At 50.9% G+C, this 21,565-nt stretch overlaps 1 protein-coding gene across 8 annotated transcripts in view; it reads left to right on the top strand.

Moving 5' to 3' along the window:
* LOC144772352 (sodium/potassium-transporting ATPase subunit alpha-1-like) overlaps positions 1-21,565 on the top strand; it is a 3,188,308-nt gene that overhangs the window by 637,975 nt on the left and 2,528,768 nt on the right. For 7 of the 8 annotated variants that reach the window (XM_078656610.1, XM_078656616.1, XM_078656614.1 and 4 more), the window contains exons 5-7: positions 6,454-6,561; positions 7,385-7,492; positions 8,315-8,422. In XM_078656610.1, coding sequence (XP_078512736.1) covers positions 6,454-6,561; positions 7,385-7,492; positions 8,315-8,422 — 324 coding nt within the window. The remainder of the gene's footprint in view (positions 1-6,453; positions 6,562-7,384; positions 7,493-8,314; positions 8,423-21,565) is intronic. The other variant, XM_078656611.1, reaches the window with a different exon arrangement.

Raw genomic sequence — 21,565 nt, 5'->3', positions numbered from 1 at the left:
GCTGGCTCCGGGCGGCGCCACCCCCATTCCCTCTCCTACTCCGGACGCGGAGTCGGACCGGCGTCGCCCGACGCCGAGTCCGGCGCCGATGGGGCCCATTGACCCCGAGGAGCCGGTCGACATCGTTGACTCAGAATATGGTGAGGATGTAGATTATGGAGAGGGTTGGGAGGGGTCTGAGGACCCTCTGTCACGCGAGTGTCAGTACGACGTGGACTGGACAGGTGACTTGGGTGAGGCCAGTGGTCTGGACGATTCTCCTAACCCTGCTTTTGTCTCGCCTCCTACTGTGGCTTCGGAGGCTGGGGCTGCTTATTCAGTGGTGTTGATGAGGGCTGCCAAGGCTTTACGCCTTGAGCTCCCCGTCGCGAAAGTGAGGCCTAACATCCTCACCGAGGTCTTCAAACCGCAGTCATGCCCACAGGAGCCTCTGCTGCCGTTCAATGAAGCCTTGACAGACGTTCTTTTGGGCACGTGGTCCAGGCCCGCTTCAGGTTCGCCTGTTGATAGGAACGTGGCCAGACGCCACCGTCCGTGTCCGGACGACCCTAAGTTCCTGTCCACCCATCCCACCCCTGAGAGTCTGGTGATCCAGGCCTCGACTTCCCAAACCGCATTCCCGTCCGCCCCGCCCGACCGGGAATCAAAGAGGTACGACCAGTATGGAAAGAAGGTCTTCTCGTCCCTGAGTCTGGGACTGCGGTCTTGCAACACCGCATGCCTCTTGGGCCGCTACACCCACTCTCTGTGGGATACGGTCGCGGAGTGTCTACCGCAATGCCCGCAGGAGGTACGGGACAAGCTCGGTCAGGCTATGATTGAAGGCCAAGACGCGGCGAGATATTCCATCAGGTGTGGTCTTGATACGACCGACTCGCTGGGCAGAGCGATGTCCACGACGGTGGCGATTCGTCGCCACACCTGGCTGAGATCCGCCAACTTTTCGGCGGATGTCCAAAATACTTTGATGGACATGCCGTTCGATGGCAGTCGCCTATTTGGCGACAAAGCGGACCACGCGCTTGAGCGCTTCAAGGACTCCAGGGTCACGGCCAAGTCCTTGGGTCTCTCGACCCAGCGCCAGCAAACGGGTTCGTTTCGCTCCTTTCGTGGCCAGGGAAGGGGCGGTCCCACACGTGCTGCCAGCCACGCACCGCAGAACACTTCTCAACGCGGTGGCGGCCGTGGATTCCGCCGTGGAGGCGGTCAGGGACAGCGGCGAGGTCAGACCACACCTCCCCCCACAGCGACAGCCTCCAAATCCTCCTAGTCCGTGCTTTCAGGCCCATGTGACGCCAGTGGGTGGCAGGGTTCGCCATCACCACTCCCGCTGGCGCACTATCACATCGGACAGGTGAAAATGTAAATGTAGTATACTTGTAAAGCGCACAGCTGCCCCAGCAACGGGGCGTCCCGGCGCTGTATAACTCTGGGGAACCCGTCCTGGCTTTCCCTGTGGGATGGTCCCTTGCTGGGAGTCCCCAAGGTGGAGCCAGGCATCCCTGGAATTGGTGGGGCCGTTGTGGAGATTAGGCAAGCTAATGCCCAGAGTTGCCGAGTGGAACCCCTGATTAGAGTAAGCACCGAAGCGAGAATTATCGAGTCCGCTGACCAAGGTCCACGACCCTGCCGCGTCGGGAATTGAACCCTGGTCCCAGGCTGACCTCTGCTCTCAGGCCTGCCGCCTCTAACCAGTGAGCCACACACTCCACTCCAGGTGGGTGCTGCAGCTCGTCCGAAGGGGCTACTCCCTCCCCTTCGAGACCACTCCTCCAGCCATGCCACCGCAGAACCACCGTGTGTCGGGGGACCACTTGACACTTCTGCAGGAGGAAGTTACGGCCCTCTTGGCGTTCCTGGGCCAGAAGTAGGGCGTGGTTGCTATTCCCACTACTTTCTGGTACCCAAGAAGGACAAGGGGGGCCTGCGTCCTATCTTGGATCTACGGGACGTCAACGGCTTCCTCCGGAAGGAGAAGTTCAAGATGTTGACTTTGGCTCAGGTCTTGGCTGCTCTAGACCCGCAAGACTGGATGGTGGCGTTGGACTTGCAGGATGCGTATTTTCACATCCCCGTCCTGCCGGCCCACCAGCGTTACCTGCGGTTCACGGTAGGCCACGAGCACTTTCAGTTTGTCGTGCTCCCATTCGGCCTTACCAGCGCCCCACGGGTGTTCACGAAAGTGATGGCGGTGGTCGCAGCTCATCTGCGCCGGTTAGGGGTTTCAGTCTTCCCCTACCTCGACGACTGGTTGTTGAAGGCGGGCTCGCCCCAGACAGTCGTCCACCACCTTCAGATGACGGCAGACCTCCTGCACGAGCTGGGGTTTTCCATCAATGTGCCGAAATCACACCTGTGTCCCTCTCAAAAGCTCCTTTTCATCGGAGCGGTTCTCGACTCGGCGCAGTTTCGGGTTTATCCTCCGGAACGGCGGGTCCGGGATATACAGGCTTTGATTCCCATCTTTCAGCCGTTATCCCGGGTTTCGGTCAGGTTGACGCTGCGGCTGCTGGGGCTGATGGCTTCCTGCATCCTTCTGGTGCATCACGCCCGGTGGCGGATGCGGGCTCTGCAGTGGGACCTGAAGTTTCAGTGAGCCCAGCATCAAGGCAACCTATCCGACCATGTCCTGATCTCGGAGGGCACTGCGAGACAGTTGCAGTGGTGGCTTACGGACCGCGATTGGGTCAGAGGCAGATCCCTCTCCCTTCCCCAACCGGAGCACGTAGTTGTGACGGACGCGTCCCTCCAGGGCTGGGGAGGCCACTTGGGAGAGGCGGAGATCAGAGGCATCTGGTCTCCGGCGGAGTCCCGGCTCCATATCAACATGTTGGAGCTGCGGGCGATTCGCCTAGCACTGAAGGCATTCCTCCCCTTTGTCAACGGGAGTGTAGTGCAGGTGTTCACGGACAACACCACCGCCATGTGGTACTGCAACAAGCAGGGCGGAGTGGGGTCGTGGACCCTTTGCCAGGAGGCCCTGCGTCTCTGGCAATGGCTTGAACGTCAGGGCGTGACTCTGACGGTTCAACACCTGGCAGGTTCTCTGAACGCCAGGGCGGACGAACTCAGCCGTCGGTGCTCGGTGGATCACGAATGGCGTCTGAACTCGGACGTGGCGAAAGGCCTCTTTCTGCAATGGGGAGAGCCTTGGTTAGATCTATTCGCCACAGAAGAGAACGCGCAATGTCATCAGTTCTGCGCGTTGGAGTTTCCAAGACGGCACTCGCACGGCGACGCCTTTCGGCGCGAGTGGAGTTGCGGTCAGTTGTACGCCTTTCCGCCTATACCACTTCTGCCCAGAGTGCTGAAGAAGATCAGGCGCGACCGGGCCCAAGTTATCCTTGTGGCTCCGGACTGGGCTCGAAGGTACTGGTATCCTGAGCTACTCAGCATGTCAGTCGGTCCCTCGATCCGCCTGCCCCTTCAGGAGGACCTTCTGTCGCAGCAGCAGGGGACGGTCCTCCACCCGAACCTGTCCAGTCTCCACCTCCATGCGTGGAGATTGAGCGGCGACAGTTGAGGCCATTTGACTTGCCTCCTGAAGTCTGTGATGTGATTCTGGCAGCCAGGCGTCCCTCCACAAAGTCGGTATACGCCTGCCGGTGGAACAGATTTGTGGCATGGTGCACAGCAAAGGCTGTGGATCCCCTTTCTGCCCCTCTCTCCGAGGTTCTCCTCTTTCTTCTCTCTCTTGCCCAGCAGGGCTCTGCTCTGGGCACTATCAAGGGCTACCTTTCTGCCCTTTCCGCCTTCTTAAGGCTACCTGATCAGCCATCTTTGTTCAAGTCCCCTATTGTAACGAGATTCTTGAAGGGCATCACGCACATGTATCCACCTGTTCCGTTCGTGATGCCTCAGTGGGACTTGAACCTGGTTCTGACTTTCTTGATGTGCGCTCCCTTTGAGCCGCTTCATTCCTGTCCTCTCCGTCTCCTGACTTTAAAGACGGCCTTCCTGGTTGCCATCACCTCTGCCAGGAGAGTGAGTGAGCTCCAGGCTCTTTCTGTCAAACCTCCTTTCATGTCCATTCATCCAGACAAGGTGGTTCTGAGAACTAGATCTTCTTTCCTGCCCAAAGTAGTTTCTGCTTTTCACATCGGGCAGTCCATCACCTTACCCTCCTTCTTCCCGCCTCCGCATCCTTCAAAAGATGAAGAGCGGCTCCATCGTCTGGACCCAAAACGTGCGCTTTCATTTTATATGGATCGCACACGCCAGTTCCGGGTGGATGACCAACTGTTTGTTGGCTACGTGGGTGAGAAGAAGGGAAGGGCGGTACAGAAACGGACCATCTCTCGGTGGGTCGTCCTGTGCATCAAAGCGTGCTACTCTTTGGCTTGGAAGGAGCCTCCTGTTGGGCTGAGAGCCCATTCCACTCGGGCCACGGCGGCTACTACTGCCCTGGGCCGGGGAGTCCCTTTGCAGGACATTTGCCAGGCGGCTACGTGGGCCTCGCTGCACACCTTTGCGAGGCACTACTGCCTGGACAGTCAAGTCCGGAGGGATGGCTTCTTTGGCCGTTCGGTCCTCCAGGACTTTCTGGTGTAGGATTGTATTGGTTCGCAGACCCACCACCGGGGTTGGTATTGCTGGGGTATCTATTCTAAGGTAAGGAATCTAATACTAACCTGTTTCTTTCAGATGAACAAGTTACTTACCTTCGGTAACGATATATCTGTAAGAAACAGTAGTTAGTATTAGATTCCTTACCGCCCCACCCATCCTCCCCGTTCTGCGAACTGATACCTAGGGTTAAGGACATCCCTTTCAGGGCCCTAGTTTCAAATGGCACCAGTGTTGGTTCTCACATGGCTCTGCGTGTTCTGGCGCGGAAAAGCTGTGTGCAAAGAACTGACGTCAGCGCGCGGAGGCGGCGTCTATATACTCCAGCGACGTCATCACGGCGCACGACGCCGACGACGGACGCGGAGCCGCAGGGGACGCCTGCAGACGACGCCTACCGACGCGCAGGGGTACTGCTACGCAAAAGTTTCCGGATCCAGACTGACGCCTGGGGATATTCTAAGGTAAGGAATGTAATACTAACTACTGTTTCTTACAGATATATCGTTACCGAAGGTAAGTAACTTGTTCACTTAAACTATACCATAAGATTAATTACTGGTAAAACAACAAGCTGCCTTACACTCTTCTGGACTAAGGCTGAAGGCTGCTGTCCACAGCTACCACTTAGAGAGCTTTCTAAGGTTGTCTAAAACCACTAAAATCACCATAAGGGTTTCCTGGATTAGTGCAGGGTGTTTCACTTACATAAGTGAGCACCTTATGCTAATGCAGCCTCCTACAGTGTTCAAGGATCATGATTATGTTAATCAAACAGAATCTGTAAGCAAAATAGTTTTGTAGAAACAAATCCAATGTTATTGTAGGAAAGTGCCCCTTTTTGCATGGTTACCCCCACTTTTTGCCTGACATCTGGTGTAACCTGACTTGATGTACTGTGGGTCGCTGCCAATCAGGTTTCCAGAGCACGTTCTTTCACAAAGGTTTACCTTTTTACCCACAATTTTCACATCCGTGGCCACAGGTAAGTCCCTTGTAAAAGGTACCATGGGTGCCAAGGGCACTCTGACAAGAGAAGGCCTCTAAGGGCTGTAGCACCTTTTGTGCCACCCTTATTTGCTCTCTACCTTAACAACCACACACTGCCATTTCAGGCTGCATGTTATGGTGCAGAGAAAAGTGAAGAGTCAGCATTGCACACATCCCTGTGTGCTATGCCTGCAACCCACTGCCTGAGGCCTAGGTAAGGCACCCCTCTAGCAGGGTGCACTAGCCCCCATGTGAGGGCACAGTGCCATAAGCTCTGTGCCTCTACATTGTTTAAGTTCCATTCTTAGACACTGTAAGTGCAGTAAAGCCATAAAAAACATATCTGTGGTAGTTGGTCATTACAAAGTCCACAACTTCATCATGGCTTTACTAAAAACTGAGAAGTTTGGTAGCAAACTTCTCAGCACATTAAACCCACAGTGATGCCAGTGTGGGATTTAATGTAAAATGCCCCCAGAGGGCTTCTTAGAGATGCCCCCTGAAAAACGACCAGCTCTGGTTTGGTTCCTGAATGGCTGCCTCTCTATTTGCCACCACCAAACAGGTTTCTTGACCCCTGGGTAGATAAGGCCCATTGCCCATATAACACAGAGATGTTTAAACTAACCCCAAGCGAGCCAGGCAGGGACAGGAGGGGGTTGGCCTCTCTCCTGGTTGCAGACAGCCGCCACTGCTGCCCAGGTGAATGGAGCCCTATCCCAGGCAGACATTTTGTATTTTTTCTCAAGGCCAAGTAAGCACCTCTGTTTTTCACACAAACACCTGCAAACGACGTCCTAAGTATCAGCTCAAGATGTAACATTATACTAAAAGTTTACGTTTCTTACCTTTAAATTTCATCAGCATATTTATTTTGGGGATTTTGTTTCACTGCAGGCTGGACAAGACAATTATGAGCCTGCTGCCACGCCAGAAAATGATCTCACCATGAAAAAGGCGGTGAAGGAGCAAGACATGGACGAGGTGAAGGAGGAAGCCGTAATGGTAAGGTGTTGTGCAGCGGGCAGCTGGTGTCACCATGGGTGTGTGTTATTTGTCTCCAGACTTGACAGGTGATGAATTACAGAGTGGTTATGTATAGGAAGGTAGGATCCTTCTAGCATGGTTACTCCCACTTTTTGTCTCTTGTCAGTAAGTTATTTTTTTGGGGGAATGTTTGTATTGCCATTTTCATACCTGCAGTACAGAAACAATACTTATCTGTGAAGTAAATAAGCTCTTTTAGTGGTACATCAACATCATGTTCCTTTAGCAGTGGTAAACGGTCAAATAGTGGTTCCATGTTCCTAAGGTTCACCCCAGGCCCTTTTCCCTCCCCCCACCCATCACCCCACCCTAGGAGATCACAGTGATGCCAGTGTGGGATTTAATGTAAAATGCCCTCAGAGGGCTTCTTAGAGATGCCCCCTTAAAAAACGACCAGCTCTGGTTTGGTTCCTGAATGGCTGCCGCTCTATTTGCCACCACCAAACAGGTTTCTTGACCCCTGGGTAGATAAGGCCCATTGCCCATATAACACAGAGATGTTTAAACTAACCCCCAGCGAGCCAGGCACGGACAGGAGGGGTTTGGCCTCCCTCCTGGTTGCACACAGCCGCCACTGCTGCCCAGGTGAATGGAGCCCTATCCCAGGCAGACATTTTGTATTTTTTCTCAAGGCCAAGTAAGCACCTCTGTTTTTCACACAAACACCTGCAAACGACGTCCTAAGTATCAGCTCAAGATGTAACATTATACTAAAAGTTTAGGTTTCTTACCTTTAAATTTCATCAGCATATTTATTTTTGGGGATTTTGTTTCACTGCAGGCTGGACAAGACAATTATGAGCCTGCTGCCACGCCAGAAAATGACCTCACCATGAAAAAGGCGGTGAAGGAGCAAGACATGGACGAGGTGAAGGAGGAAGCCGTAATGGTAAGGTGTTGTGCAGCGGGCAGCTGGTGTCACCATGGGTGTGTGTTATTTGTCTCCAGACTTGACAGGTGATTAATTACAGAGTGGTTATGTATAGGAAGGTAGGATCCTTCTAGCATGGTTACTCCCACTTTTTGTCTCTTGTCAGTAAGTTATTTTTTGGGGGGAATGTTTGTATTGCCATTTTCATACCTGCAGTACAGAAACAATACTTATCTGTGAAGTAAATAAGCTCTTTTAGTGGTACATCAACATCATGTTCCTTTAGCAGTGGTAAACGGTCAAATAGTGGTTCCATGTTCCTAAGGTTCACCCCAGGCCCTTTTCCCTCCCCCCACCCATCACCCCACCCTAGGAGATCACAGTGATGCCAGTGTGGGATTTAATGTAAAATGCCCTCAGAGGGCTTCTTAGAGATGCCCCCTTAAAAAACGACCAGCTCTGGTTTGGTTCCTGAATGGCTGCCGCTCTATTTGCCACCACCAAACAGGTTTCTTGACCCCTGGGTAGATAAGGCCCATTGCCCATATAACACAGAGATGTTTAAACTAACCCCCAGCGAGCCAGGCACGGACAGGAGGGGTTTGGCCTCCCTCCTGGTTGCACACAGCCGCCACTGCTGCCCAGGTGAATGGAGCCCTATCCCAGGCAGACATTTTGTATTTTTTCTCAAGGCCAAGTAAGCACCTCTGTTTTTCACACAAACACCTGCAAACGACGTCCTAAGTATCAGCTCAAGATGTAACATTATACTAAAAGTTTACGTTTCTTACCTTTAAATTTCATCAGCATATTTATTTTGGGGATTTTGTTTCACTGCAGGCTGGACAAGACAATTATGAGCCTGCTGCCACGCCAGAAAATGATCTCACCATGAAAAAGGCGGTGAAGGAGCAAGACATGGACGAGGTGAAGGAGGAAGCCGTAATGGTAAGGTGTTGTGCAGCGGGCAGCTGGTGTCACCATGGGTGTGTGTTATTTGTCTCCAGACTTGACAGGTGATGAATTACAGAGTGGTTATGTATAGGAAGGTAGGATCCTTCTATCATGGTTACTCCCACTTTTTGTCTGTTGTCAGTAAGTTTTTTTTTTTTTGGGAATGTTTGTATTGCCATTCTCATACCTTCAGTACAGAAACAATACTTATCTGTGAAGTAAATAAGCTCTTTCAGTGGTACATCAACATCATGTTCCTTTAGCAGTGGTAAACGGTCAAATAGTGGTTCCATGTTCCTTGTTCCTAAGGTTCACCCCAGGCCCTTTTCCCTCCCCCCACCCATCACCCCACCCTAGGAGATCACTGTGATTCAGTGAGCGTAAGTCCGTAGTTTGTGAGCCACGGCTTCCATATTCGCCAGAACTTTTTGGGACAGCCCCATGCTTGATAGGTCGTTTTCTCTCCAAGCATATACAAATCCATACTCTTTCTCCACTCTGCCAGTGACAGACTCAGTGTAGCCTCCCATGCCTTGGCAAGGTCACGCTTTGCCACCACCAATCCTAGCTGAAGTAGTGTTAACTTTGCTCTGAGGAGATCAATCTCCGTGGATAGTCCCAACAGAACTAACAGGGGACTCAGGGGAATCGTCTCTTCCAGGATAGCTTCTAGCTCTTCCAGCAGGGTCATCACATACATGGAAAAAGGTACCTTCTGCCGCATGACATCGCAGACAGTTGGGCGCTCCCGCCCTCCCTATGCTGTGTAGTCAGGCTCTGTCATATTACGCTCTATGTAAGTATTTGAATTGAATCAATCTAAGTCTTGACTTGATGGCCACCTCCCGGGGATGCATCAGTGCCATTTCCCAGTCCAGATCCTCTATCTCACCCATATCTAATTCCCATTTCGCCCTCAACTTCCGCAAGGAATCCGGCTTGTTATTGATTATGGTTCTGTATGTCCAGGAGACTGCCTTTTACCCGATCTCACCCATCAGGAGGTGCCCCTTTAGGGGTGCGTATTCAGGAATATCGCTCGTGTCTATGTGATGTGCCCTCCATGCGTGCGCCAGCTGTAAGTACTTATAGCGTTGGGTCTGATTCATATCATACTCAGTCTGGAGATATGAGAAGGTTACCAGCTTCTTACTGTAGGAGAGTAGGGTCTGCTTCCTATGGTCACCCCCACTTTTTGCTGTGATTTACTGGTTTTTCGACTTTAGTGTGGCTGTGGGCCTGCCAATCAGACCCACAGCCCAGCTGTTCTCTCTCTAAATTGATACCATGTACTTTAGGGACATACCTGATTGGGTATTGGGTCACCTCTGTGAGCCCCTGTATAGTGTACCATAGGTACCCAGGGCATAGGTGTATCCAAGGCCTACCAGGGGCTGCAGCATGTATTATACCACCCCTGGCTGGCCATCCAAACTGACACCACAGGCTGATCACTCAGCTTGGGTAAGGTGGTGTAATCACCCCTTACTTAGATATAGTATATCTATATCTACCTTATATATAGACACATAGTAACCTATAATTACTCCAGTATTGGAACTTTCATAGATTCACATGCCTGAATCATTCCCCGTTGTCGAGACGGGAGTCTCCGGTATATAAAAAAGCAGTGCTTAGTAGTATAGCAAACTGAAAAGAGGCCTCGGCCCATTTCACTCTTGCAACCCATAGCCTTTGTTATGTAAAAAAGGCCCAAACTTTTCTCTGAACCAATCAGAGCTCCTCACCCTCTAGAACACTCCTGAGGGAACCTTCTGCCCCTCAGATTTTTTTACCGCACGTTGTGCTAGGGAGTCTCCTTTGAGCTCTGCTCAAATTCTTTACTTTTACAGTATTTTGACTTAGATTTGAGGTTTTTCATCTACCATGTCTGAGAAGGAGAAGAAAGGATTATTTAGAGCTTGTTCCACCTGCTCTAAGAAGAGACTTTATACAGATGATCCTCACAAAGACTGCATCTACTGCCTCTATCCAGACCATAAGGCAGCAGATTGTAAGGTATGTCGTACCTTTTCGAATAAGACCTTGAGAGATCGTGAGGGAAGGCTACTGATCTGGCTTCAGAAGGTTAAAGCCAGGAAGGAGATCCTTTCAAGTGAGAGTGAAGAGGAATCTGTGGCGTCCCTCAAATCCCCTTCAGTTACACCTAAGGGGAAGAAGGGTTCTGCTTGTGAGGTGAAACTAGTGAAATCCGCCTGAGATCCACCACAATCACCTCAGAAAATCAAGATTACAATCAAATAATAATAATAATAGGGAGTCTTGTAAAGCGCTTGGTGACGCACAACGGCGTGTCCCCGCGCTGAGAGAGGTGCGAGAGTTAGCAAAGGAGAGTACTAGAGAGTGGGGCAGCTACCGGGCGTACAAGAATGTCTTTAGCTTCGCTCTAAAGATGGACTCTGAGGGTTCCAGACGCAGCGCGGTGGGGAGTTTGTTCCAGCTCGATGCTGCCAGATACCTAATAGATCTGCCGCCCATCCGAGCTTTGAACACTTTGGGAATGGACAGGCGCCCTGAACCAGAAGATCTAAGGGAGCGGGAGGGTTCATATCGTGTCAGCAGGCCTTGCAGAGGTCGAGGTGCCCTGCCATTGGCAATACGATGGCAGGTGCAAAGCGCTTTAAATTCCACCCTACTTCTCACCGGAAGCCAATGCAGGGCTTGGAGCGCGGCTTTAGACGCTGATCTTCTGGGCAGTCTAAGAACCAGGCGGGCTGCGGCATTTTGCAAGACCTGCAGGCGACTCAAATTCTTCTCCAGAGTCCCTAGGTAGAGTAGGTTGCCGTAGTCCATTTTGGACGTTACTAGTGCATGCACTAGTGTTTGGCGGGCTTTGATGGGAAGGAGCTCCAGAACCTTCCTGAGACTCTTAAGTATCCCAAAGCAAGTGCCAACCACTCGGTTAACCTGAGGACCGAAGGTCAGGTTGATATCAAACCAAACACCCAAATTCCTCGCCTCCTGGCAGGGAATTGGTGCCGGACCCAGGCAGAGTGGCCACCACGCCGACGTCCAGGCCGCTTGGTCTCCACCCAGCACCTCAGTCTTGCCTCCGTTGAGCTTGAGGCAGTTAGCGGACATCCAGGCAGCGAGATCTTGCATGCATGCGCTGAAGTTGTCCGCTGCGAGACTGGGTGTGCGTGATAGGGAGATGACCAACTGCGTGTCGTCGGCGTATGACACCAAGCGCAGACCGTGGCTCTCCACTATGGTGGCCACCGGGGCAACGTACAGATTAAAAAGGGTAGGACTCAGGGACGAGCCCCGCGGCACTCCCTGGTCCAAGGCTACTCGCTTGGAGTAGCAGTCGCCCTGTCTGACTTGGAAGCCGCGGTCAGCCAGAAACTATTGGAACCACTTTAACGCTGCACCTCCTACCCCTCCTTTGTTCAGACACTGTAGCAAGGTGGAATGTGCTACAGTGTCGAACGCTGCACTCAGGTCCAGAAGAATCAAGGCCATGGTATGGCCCTCACCGGCGCCTTGCCTGATGGTTTCAGATGCCATAAGGAGCGCTGACTCTGTCGAGTGCCGTGGGCGAAACCCAAACTGGGTGGGATGTAAAAGGTTGGTATCTTCCACAAATTGCATTAACTGCAAATTAATCACCTTCTCTGCCACTTTGGAGAAATAAGGTAGTAAGGAGATGGGGCGTAAATTCTCCAGCTTTTCGAGGCTGATGTTGGGCTTCTTACGAAGGGGGAGCACCACGGCTTGTTTCCATTCCCTAGGCAACTTGCTGGACCTGAAAGAGACATCCAGCAGGTGTCTAATATAAGGTTCAAGTGCCGTCAGACTATCCCCCAGCCGTTTAGGAGATACTGGGTCCCGTGGAGAGCCTGATTTCACTGACCTACATATTCTGATCAGATCTTCTGCTGGAGGGCAGGTCAGGTTGAGCAGCAGGTCCTTGTCATCTGCCTCTTTTTTTAATTCTTCAAACTCACCTCCTGCAGAGGGTCGAGCAGGGAATGCCGAATAAATTTTGGCTACTTTGTCGCCAAAATATTGTGCAATGCGATTACAGGTGTCTGCTGAGCAGTCCTCCGTACCTGCTGAGAGCTTGGGGATGGTTAAGGATTTGTAAACACAGAACAACTCTTTCGACGAGTTCTCTGCACCCAGGATCCTGTCGGCATAGTGGGCAGCTTTCACTATCCTGATCAGGTTGTGATATGCCCGTATATTTACGAGATATCTCTTGCCTGATTGTCATAGGCTACCCTCCACTGCCTTTCTGCTCGCTTGCAGTCCCTCTTAGCTCCACGCAGTTCCTCGTTGAACCAAGGTGCCGTTCTCTGTTTCCGGCCACCCTCCTTCGTCCGACCAAGAGGGGCCGTGCGATCCAGGGCAGCCGTGATGCGGTCATTAAGTAGTTTATTAGATGTCTCCGCATCAGTACCTCCGGGAGGGCCCTCCGCGGTAAGAGCCATATTAAACTCTGACAGAGAGAACTTGGCCCATTTCCGTCTTTGATAATTGAGGGGGGTACTGTCTGTCTCCTTATGTTTTGGGAGCTGAATTACAAATGGCACCAGGAAGTGGTCGGTCCAGGGGAAAGGCACAGGCCGCGCCACTGCGACTGCATCCCAGTTTGCAAATATCGGATCTAACAAGTGTCCGTGCTGATGTGTCGGAGACTGACCTTTTAACTCTAATTGTAAGGCCTGAAGGTCTTGTTGGAACTCAACCGCTCCTTTATCCTTCTGATCCTCTAAGTGCATATTGAGGTCGCCAAGGAGCAGAAACTTGTCTCTCCGTAACGCTGCCTCCGTAACACACTCTAAAAGGTTATCTTTAAACCTTGGCAGGGGTCCCGGGGGACGATAGATCAAATAACCCTTAACCGTGATACCCCCATTAATTTTAATGGGGAATACGCCGGCCTCGCTTTCAGCTATTTGGACTAATTCTAGATGACAGGCAAGCTGCTGTTTAAAGGCAATAGCTATGCCCCCCCCTCTGCCCTTCGGTCTATCTAATCTCACCATCGAGTATTCCTCCGGTAGTGCCTGAATGATATCAGGGTCAGAATAAGCATCTAGCCAAGTTTCCGTGAGAAATAACAGATCAAGTTGTCTTTCAGCGAGTAGATCGTTGATGTCAAACTTGTGGCAGCGTAATGATCTCACGTTAAGTAGGCCGCAGGATAATGAGGGGCTACCCCTTGTATCCTCTATCGCTGTTTTAAATGAGTATTCGCAGTGTCTACACCCTCCTTCCTTCCCTGTGTGTATGCTATGCTGACCGGAGACACACGTGATAGTGGAAAAACTTACAAGGTCGTCTCTACTCCATTGAATTTGAGTGGCAGCCCCAGGGGTTATGGCCCTGGGCCGTGTCCGGTCGTGGACGGGCGCAGACTGGCTTGGCTTAGGCGCGCACCCGGCGCGCCCGCTGCGCCAGCCCGCTGCGCCGTCTGGTGATACAACACATTATATGGTGGGAGGAGGGCGGGAGGCCCGCGCGACTAGAGCGCTGCCTCACCCCCACCTAAGATGGCGCCCACCCCCGTCTGCCACCGGCTCTAAAGTCAGCTGGATGGAGCAGAAAAGACTGGAAGAGTGTGAAGGGGTGTCAGTGAGTCGGTAAGCACATTAAAAAACGGTCTTCTTCTACGCCTTCTGAGGAGAAAGGTACTGTTTCTGCACCGTCGACGGGACCGTCGACAAAAAAGGGATCATCGACGACGACAAAAGCACCTCCGTCGTCGACGAAGAAAGGTAGTGTTAAAGCTGGTGAGAAAACCGTGTCGACGATTTCACCGTCGACGGCGGTATCGTCGACGGTTTTAACGGCGGCGGCGGCGACGGCAGCGTCGACGAGGACTGTGTCGACGACGACAGTGTCGACGGCAGCGTCGACGAGGACGTCGACGAGGACAGCGTCGACGGTGACTACAACGTCAACGGTAGCGTCGACGACGATGACTTGGTCGATGCCGGCGATGGGAATCTCGTCGACGGGCTCGTCGACGAGGGAAAAAACACCAGAAAAAAGGTTGGTGCCTTGGAAAAAACCTATAACACCAGAGGTTACATCTCCAAGCAAGGTCTCTCTATTGCTGCCATCTCACCTGCTGGAAGAGGAATATGGGGGTTATCAGGAAGGACCTCCAGGGCATGTTAGAGGATTATAGGAGGAGATACCCAGCGACTCCAGTCGCTCAACAGGCCCCAGAGGTTATTCCACATCCACGATCGGTACCAGGGACACCGGTTCGTAGGAGAGAGATTTTGCCGGAGCCTATTGCTAGGTCTCCACCGCCAACATCACACCACGATACCTCTGATGACGATCATTAGGATGGGGAAATTGCGGACACAAGTGCAGAAGGGCATGATTATATCACCCCCTCACCTTCAACACCTACGCAGAGACCAGTAGATTCTCCACCGGAGGACATTGGTTGATTTCATAATTTGATGGAAAGAGCCACTAAGAGATTTGCACTTACCATGACAGAGGAGAAGACGGAGTGTTTTTTATACGACTTCAAGGATTCGTATCGGAAATCTGTGCGATCCCTGCCTATAGTGTCTCATATTTGGAAGGAAGGATTAAAGGACATGGAGACGCCAGCTACGGTAACGCCGGTTCTGGCCAGACTAGATAAAAAGTATAAGGCACCTATTGATGCTCCAGCTTGCCTTTTGGGTCATCCCAGACCGGATTCTGTTATTACTCAGGCGGCACAACAGAAATCCAGGAACCCATCTGCTCCGATTGCAACACCTCCGGACAAAGAGGGCAGAAGGTTGGATAATGCGGGAAAATGGTTTTCCTTAATGTCGGCTCTGCTAGTAAGAGCAGCTAATGCCCTCGCTATCTTGGGAAGGTATGACAGGCAGATGTGGTGTGATCTGTCTCCATACATAAACCAGGTGCCGGAACCAGAGAAGCAGGAGGCGAAGAAGATTCTCATGGAAGGAGAGAGGACTTCGGCCGAAGTCATAGACTGCGCTATGGATATAGCGACCACGGCGTTTTGATCCTTGGGAGGAGCGGCGGTCCTGCGCAGGCAAGGATGGCTGCGAGCAACAGCGTTTAGACCGGAGGTGCAAAACAAGATTTTAGACCTCCCTTTCAATGGAGAAGAGTTATTTGGGAAGCATATTGATGATACTCTGCAGAGTATCAAGAAGGATACAGATACGGCAAAGGCTCTGGGGACACTGCAATACAGAAAAACCCCTTTTCCTGGCTCCAGGGGTGGAGGGCAGTCCTCGTATAGAGGAGGATACCAACAGCGGAGATATTCTTCCTATCCGTCCTCATCGCAGCCTTACCGTCAACAGTACAGCCAACGTCAATCAGGAGGATATACAAGACAAACTCCAAGAGGACGGGGTGGCCGGGGAAAGGACAACACCCGTCGACAATGACGACCTCCATCTTCCGGCTCGGTCAGATGCTCCCCTGGGTGGAAAGATTGCTCACTATCTTCACAATTGGCGGAAAATAACAACGATCCTCAGAATAGTTCAATTCGGTCATACCCTAGAATTTCTTCAAACGCCCCCTTGTACGCCACCGATGCACCAGAGAGCCAACCATTTGCATCAACTCCGTCAGGAGATTCGGACAATGCTCCGAAAGGGAGCAATAGAACCGGTACCGAAAGCCCAGGAAAACAAGGGGTTTTACTCCCGTTTTTTTCTTACCAAGAAAAACAAGCTCCAGTGGCGCCCCATTCTGGATCTCAGATCCTTAAACACCTATCTCAAGAAACAATCTTTCAGGATGGTGTCTCTGCAGGACATCCTTTCGTTATTAAACCCAGGAGATCATATGACCACATTGGACCTACAAGACGCGTATTTCCACGTGCCGATCCATCCTGCACACAGACAGTACCTTCGGTTCTTAGTAGCCGGAAGACATTACCAATTCAGGGTACTGCCATTCGGCTTGAAGTCAGCGCCGAGAGTTTTCACGAAATGCCTAGCTCCAGTGGCGGCTGTGTTGAGGAAGCAAAAACATCAAGTATTTCCTTACCTCGATGACTGGTTAGTCAAAGCACCATCAAAGGTACAGGCGAGAGCGTCAACACAGGCTTGCGTAGACTTATTCGCCAATTTAGGATTGACTCTCCACGAGAGAAAGTCAAACCTCCACCCAGCAAAGGTGATCACATTTCTGGGGGCAAAATTGGACACGGAATGCAACAAAGCGTTTCCCTCCGAAGAAAGGCAACTAAGGATTGTGTCCCTCTTCCAAGACTTTGTAAAAAGAAAGTCTCTTTCAGTCCGCAGGTACAAATCCTTGCTGGGCACGATGTCATCTTGTATTCCCCTGGTACCTTGCTGCAGGCTAAGGATGAGACCATGGCAAGAGCAGATCGATCTCCAATGGCGTCAAGCGGAGGGATCCTTCGACAATACAATATGGGTGACACCAGTGATGGTACAGGCAGCAAAGTGGTGGACACAAGAAGGAAATATGTCTCAAGGACTGACGTGTCTGGCAAGAGCGGCTCCTCTAGTGGTAACGACGGATGCGTCGTTAGAAGGATGGGGAGCTTTCCTTCAGGACCTTCAAGTCAGCGGTCGTTGGAAGGCGCACGAGCAGCAATTACACATAAAACTGCTGGAGCTAAGAGCGATCCGCTTAGCATTGCTGGCTTTTCTACCAAGGATAAGGGGCTTGCCGTTGTTGGTAAGAACAGATAACACTACGGCGATGAATTATGTGAACAAGCAAGGGGGAACGAGATCTCTCTCCCTGTCTCAGGAATCCCAGGAGATATGGGAATGGGCTCTTCAGCAAGGAATATCATTGGCAGCAGAACACCTCCCGGGGGATCAAAATGTCAAGGCGGATTTCTCAGCAGGCTCAAATCGTCCTGCCACGAATGGGAGCTAGACCAGGGGGTCCTGGACAGCGTATTTCGAAGATGGGGAACACCGATAGTGGACCTCTTCGCTACAAGGGAAAACAGAAAATGCCAGTACTTCGCAAGCTGACTTCCCCAGAAGGGATCTTGGGGGAATGCGTTTTCCATGGCATGGTCCGGCATCTTTGCCTACGGTTTTCCTCCAATTCCTCTTCTCCCCCGCGTACTGGTGAAGATCAAGAAGGAGCCGTGCAGACCGATCCTAGTAGCCCCGTGGTGGCCCAGACAACACTGGTTCACGGAGCTGCTGCTGCTGTCGGAGGACCGTCCAATTCGGTTGCGTCCAATTCTATCACTTCTGACAATGTCGAAGGGGCAGGTGCTCCATCCGGACCCGCAATCCTTGCGATTAGCAGCCTTTCTCCTGAACACTGTGAGTTTAGCCATCTGAACATCTCACACGAATGTAGGGAGATCCTGTCCAAGGCCAGAGCGGAGAGTACCAACAAAACCTACAGGATGAAATGGAAGAGGCTTTGTCTGTGGTGTAAAAGGCATAACGTTCACCCTCTTACTGCTGCACCTCATCAAATTATACCTTACATTCTGCTATTGGCAAAGTCAGGATTAGCACCCGCTTCCATCAAGGTGCATTTGGCTGCGTTATCCAGCTACAGGAGATCGTCGTCAGGCCCATCCTTAGGGTCATCAAGGATTATCAAACAATTTATGAAGGGGATCTTCAGGGTCTTTCCTCCAGTAAAGCCTCCACCACCATTATGGAATCTGAATATTGTTCTCTCTCAGTTGATGAAACCACCATTTGAACCGATACACAGGGCAGACCTGAAGTTCTTGTCCTGGAAAGGGGTTCTTCTCATTGAAGTGACTTCAGCGAGAAGAGTGGGTGAACTACAAGCGCTCACGATTCAGGAGCCTTTCTTTCAGTTTCAGGAGGATAGAATGATTCTCAGAGCAAACCCGAAGTTCATTCCGAAAGTGCCAACTGATTTTCATTTCAACGAACCATTGGTGTTGAAACGTTTCTATCCTCATCCGTCAACAGCAGCAGAACGTGCTAGGCACCAAACATAAGGCACGGCTACCAGAGAATCTTTGCCACCTGATGAAACGGAAGTTGGAAACGGGTAGTGGCATAACAACAGACTCTCAGCCAATAAAGCAATAGATGAATTTACTTCTGGGTGTTCGGCGTATTCTTCTTGTGAAAATATATATATATATATATATATATATATATATATATATATATATGAGATTATGCTTCTTTATCAAATTGTATTGCATGATTATGAAATGTATCAGAGAAATGTGCTTTGTTTTTTCACTGCTTGCTATTCTGATTAAGGCATGTGAATCTATGAAAGTTCCAATACTGGAGTAAGAAAACAAGTTACTTACCTGTAACTTTAGTTCTCCAGCATTGGAATCTTTCATAGATTCACATGCACCCACCCTCCTCCCCTGAGAGGCTCACCTCGGATTTAGCACAGGAAGCGTGTTATATACACAAGTGCGCGAAAAATCTGAGGTGCAGAAGGTTCTCTCAGGAGTGTTCTAGAGGGTGAGGAGCTCGGTTCAGAGAAAAGTTTGGGCCTTTTTTACATAACAAAGGCTATGGGTTGCAAAAGGGAAATGGGCCTAGGCCTCTTTTCAGTTTGCTATACTACTAAGCACTGCTTTTTTATATACCGGAGACTCCTGTCTCGACAACGGGGAATGATTCAGGCATGTGAATCTATGAAAGATTCCAATACTGGAGAACTAAAGTTACAGGTAAGTAACTTGTTTTCGTCACTCCTATGGCAGGCCTTAACAATCCTGGAGGCAGAATGCTGAGTTTTATGTGAGAGGGTGCTCTAGCATGAGCTGAGCCCTTCTGCAGCTTTCGGAACCATGTCCTTATAGCTGTTCTATGATATAGCCATGCCATATACTCTTAAGTGCCTTATAATCCTCGCGGTTAATGCTAACTTTGGTTTGGCTTTATCAAAACATGTCATGTAAGGTGTCAAACGCTTTGGAATACTACCCCCCTGCCAATTCTGGTGGCAGGGGTAGCATTCCACCCTTCTAGAGGGAGAAGACATGTTGATTACTGCTTTACCCGGTTAAAGTTAAACAGAGCCTCAGCATCACAAAATGGATGCTGCTGCCACAGACACGAGTCTGACCTCCTGCTGCTGGACGAAACTCCGGCAGGGGAGGCCTGGACAATAGGTTTCCTGCCTTGGGACGTGCTAGCACCTCCCCAGACAGGCTTTTAGTGTATTGGGGCAGGGAGGGCTGGAAAATGAGACACTGCCAGGGGCACACAAGGTGCTCCATGCATAGCCCGGTTCAAACCAGTTGCTGGGGCACTCCAGCCCCAGCTCTGGCGTGAAACTGGACAAAGAGAAAGGGGTGTAACCACCCCCTTCTCAGGGTCCACCCATAGGAGGGACCTAGCAGGTAATCCAGCCCCTTAGTTTAGTATAAAGATAGGAGCTGTGTCTAGAGACATTAGATTATCCTGGAACGAAACTCTGAAACAAAACTCTTGGACCTTCGACTTTCTATATCGACTAGAAGATGGAAGACATCTCCCTTGTGGTCAAGGAGTGACCACCCTGTTCAAACAGGCACTACCAGTAACTTGCCGGATTGCTTTGTCGACGCTCCCGACGGAACCTGAAGACTCAGCTACTCAGGACTGGACTTCCAGATTTCTTTTACTCCGACCCACATCCACAGCAAAGCTGAGACCCGTGGCGGACACGAGAGACGTGGGTCAAGACTACCTGGACATCCTGCAAATTGCTAACTACATCGACTCCTGAGGTAACTCGTAGTTGTGCATTGGGGCACGAGAAGCCCCAGACCCGAGCATCATCTGCACCAGAGCTCAGCCCTCCTCACTCCACGAGTGCCGCGTGGGGCCCGCTCCTACATTTCAGCTCGACGCGTCTTCCCGGTTGCTAGCCCATTGGCTAGTGAGCCCTCTGAAGATGATCCTTTGAATTTCCAATGCTTGCCTGGTTGCTCTGGGCTTGCACCAGCTTCCTTCCAAAAGCTGGTCTGACCTGAAGCCAATGTTCACTTCCTGCGTGGGTTGCGGTTACCAAGGCTTGTTGGGTCCAATCCGGATACCGACACCGCAGTCAACTAGAGCCTTTGTGGGACAGCTCGATTCCAGCTCCTGGTCATCGTCGACGCCTCCTGGTCCTCGTGGCTGCAGAGACAAGCTTCACCTCTTCACCTGTTAGCATCCTGACATCACCTGGTTCCATCCTGGTTCCTTCCTGGTCACTGGCTAGTGACCCAGACTCTGTCCCCTCTGCTGTCAGGTTCTTCAGCTCCTCGATCCACCCTTGGATCCACCCGGACCCTCTTCCTTCGGCCGCCTACAGCACTTCATTTGTAGGTCTCCATTGAAAGCATCAACAAAGCCCGACACGAAAAGACACCTATGCACCCGACTTCCCTGGGTGAGGTAACTCGAGTACTCCGGTGCTCCTGTGGGTATTGACTATCCAAGTGTTCTAGTTTAAAGAGGTTTCACCGTAGTCCACCCGGAAGTGTCCTTAATCAGTAACTTTGTGACTTCTTCGTTCTCCATTGTAAGTCAATGGTAACTCGCGACTGTGTTCCCGGACTGCACGCGTCTCCAGTGGGTCTCCTACTTCCTAACCTTTGGGTCTGTTGTGTAGCCCCAGCGATTTCCTAGGCCCTAGGCCTATTCACTATTCCTGAAGTGATTCTTATACCACTTACTTAGTGTATGGTTCGTGAGGCCCCTAGGACAGAATTGTATTTGTGCAACTTCTAGTATGCTTAATGAGTAACTTGTAACGTATCTCGACCTCTGACCTCATAAAGAGTGCAGAGGGGTTGTGTTAGTAATAAATACATATATATTTAATATATACCTTTCATTTGGTATTCAAGAGATTATATATGGTAAAACAGCTGGCTTCACATGCTCTCTGAAGTTTTAGCCTAAGACTGCTGGTCCATGCTACCACTAGGATAGCTTGTCTATAAGGTTGACTTTACAAACACCATCAATAAGGGTCGTTTAGACTGGTGCAAGGTGCCCACTTAATAGTGGAGATCATATGCCAGGTTAACTTCTCACATTGGTGTGCAGCGGATGGGATAAGAGCTTGCTGTTGTTTTACCATATAATCTTAAGATATCATTTGAAAGATCACATTAAGGTACCTGGAGGTACATATAAATCAAGGTTCGAGGCATGTGGGCTGCTGAATTCATATCTT

Source organism: Lissotriton helveticus, chromosome 8 (genome assembly GCF_964261635.1).
Source record: "Lissotriton helveticus chromosome 8, aLisHel1.1, whole genome shotgun sequence".
In the NCBI taxonomy this organism is placed as follows: Eukaryota; Metazoa; Chordata; class Amphibia; order Caudata; family Salamandridae; genus Lissotriton; species Lissotriton helveticus.
The sequence above is the reverse complement of the archived record's forward strand: the minus strand, read 5'-3'. Positions and strand labels throughout refer to the sequence as shown.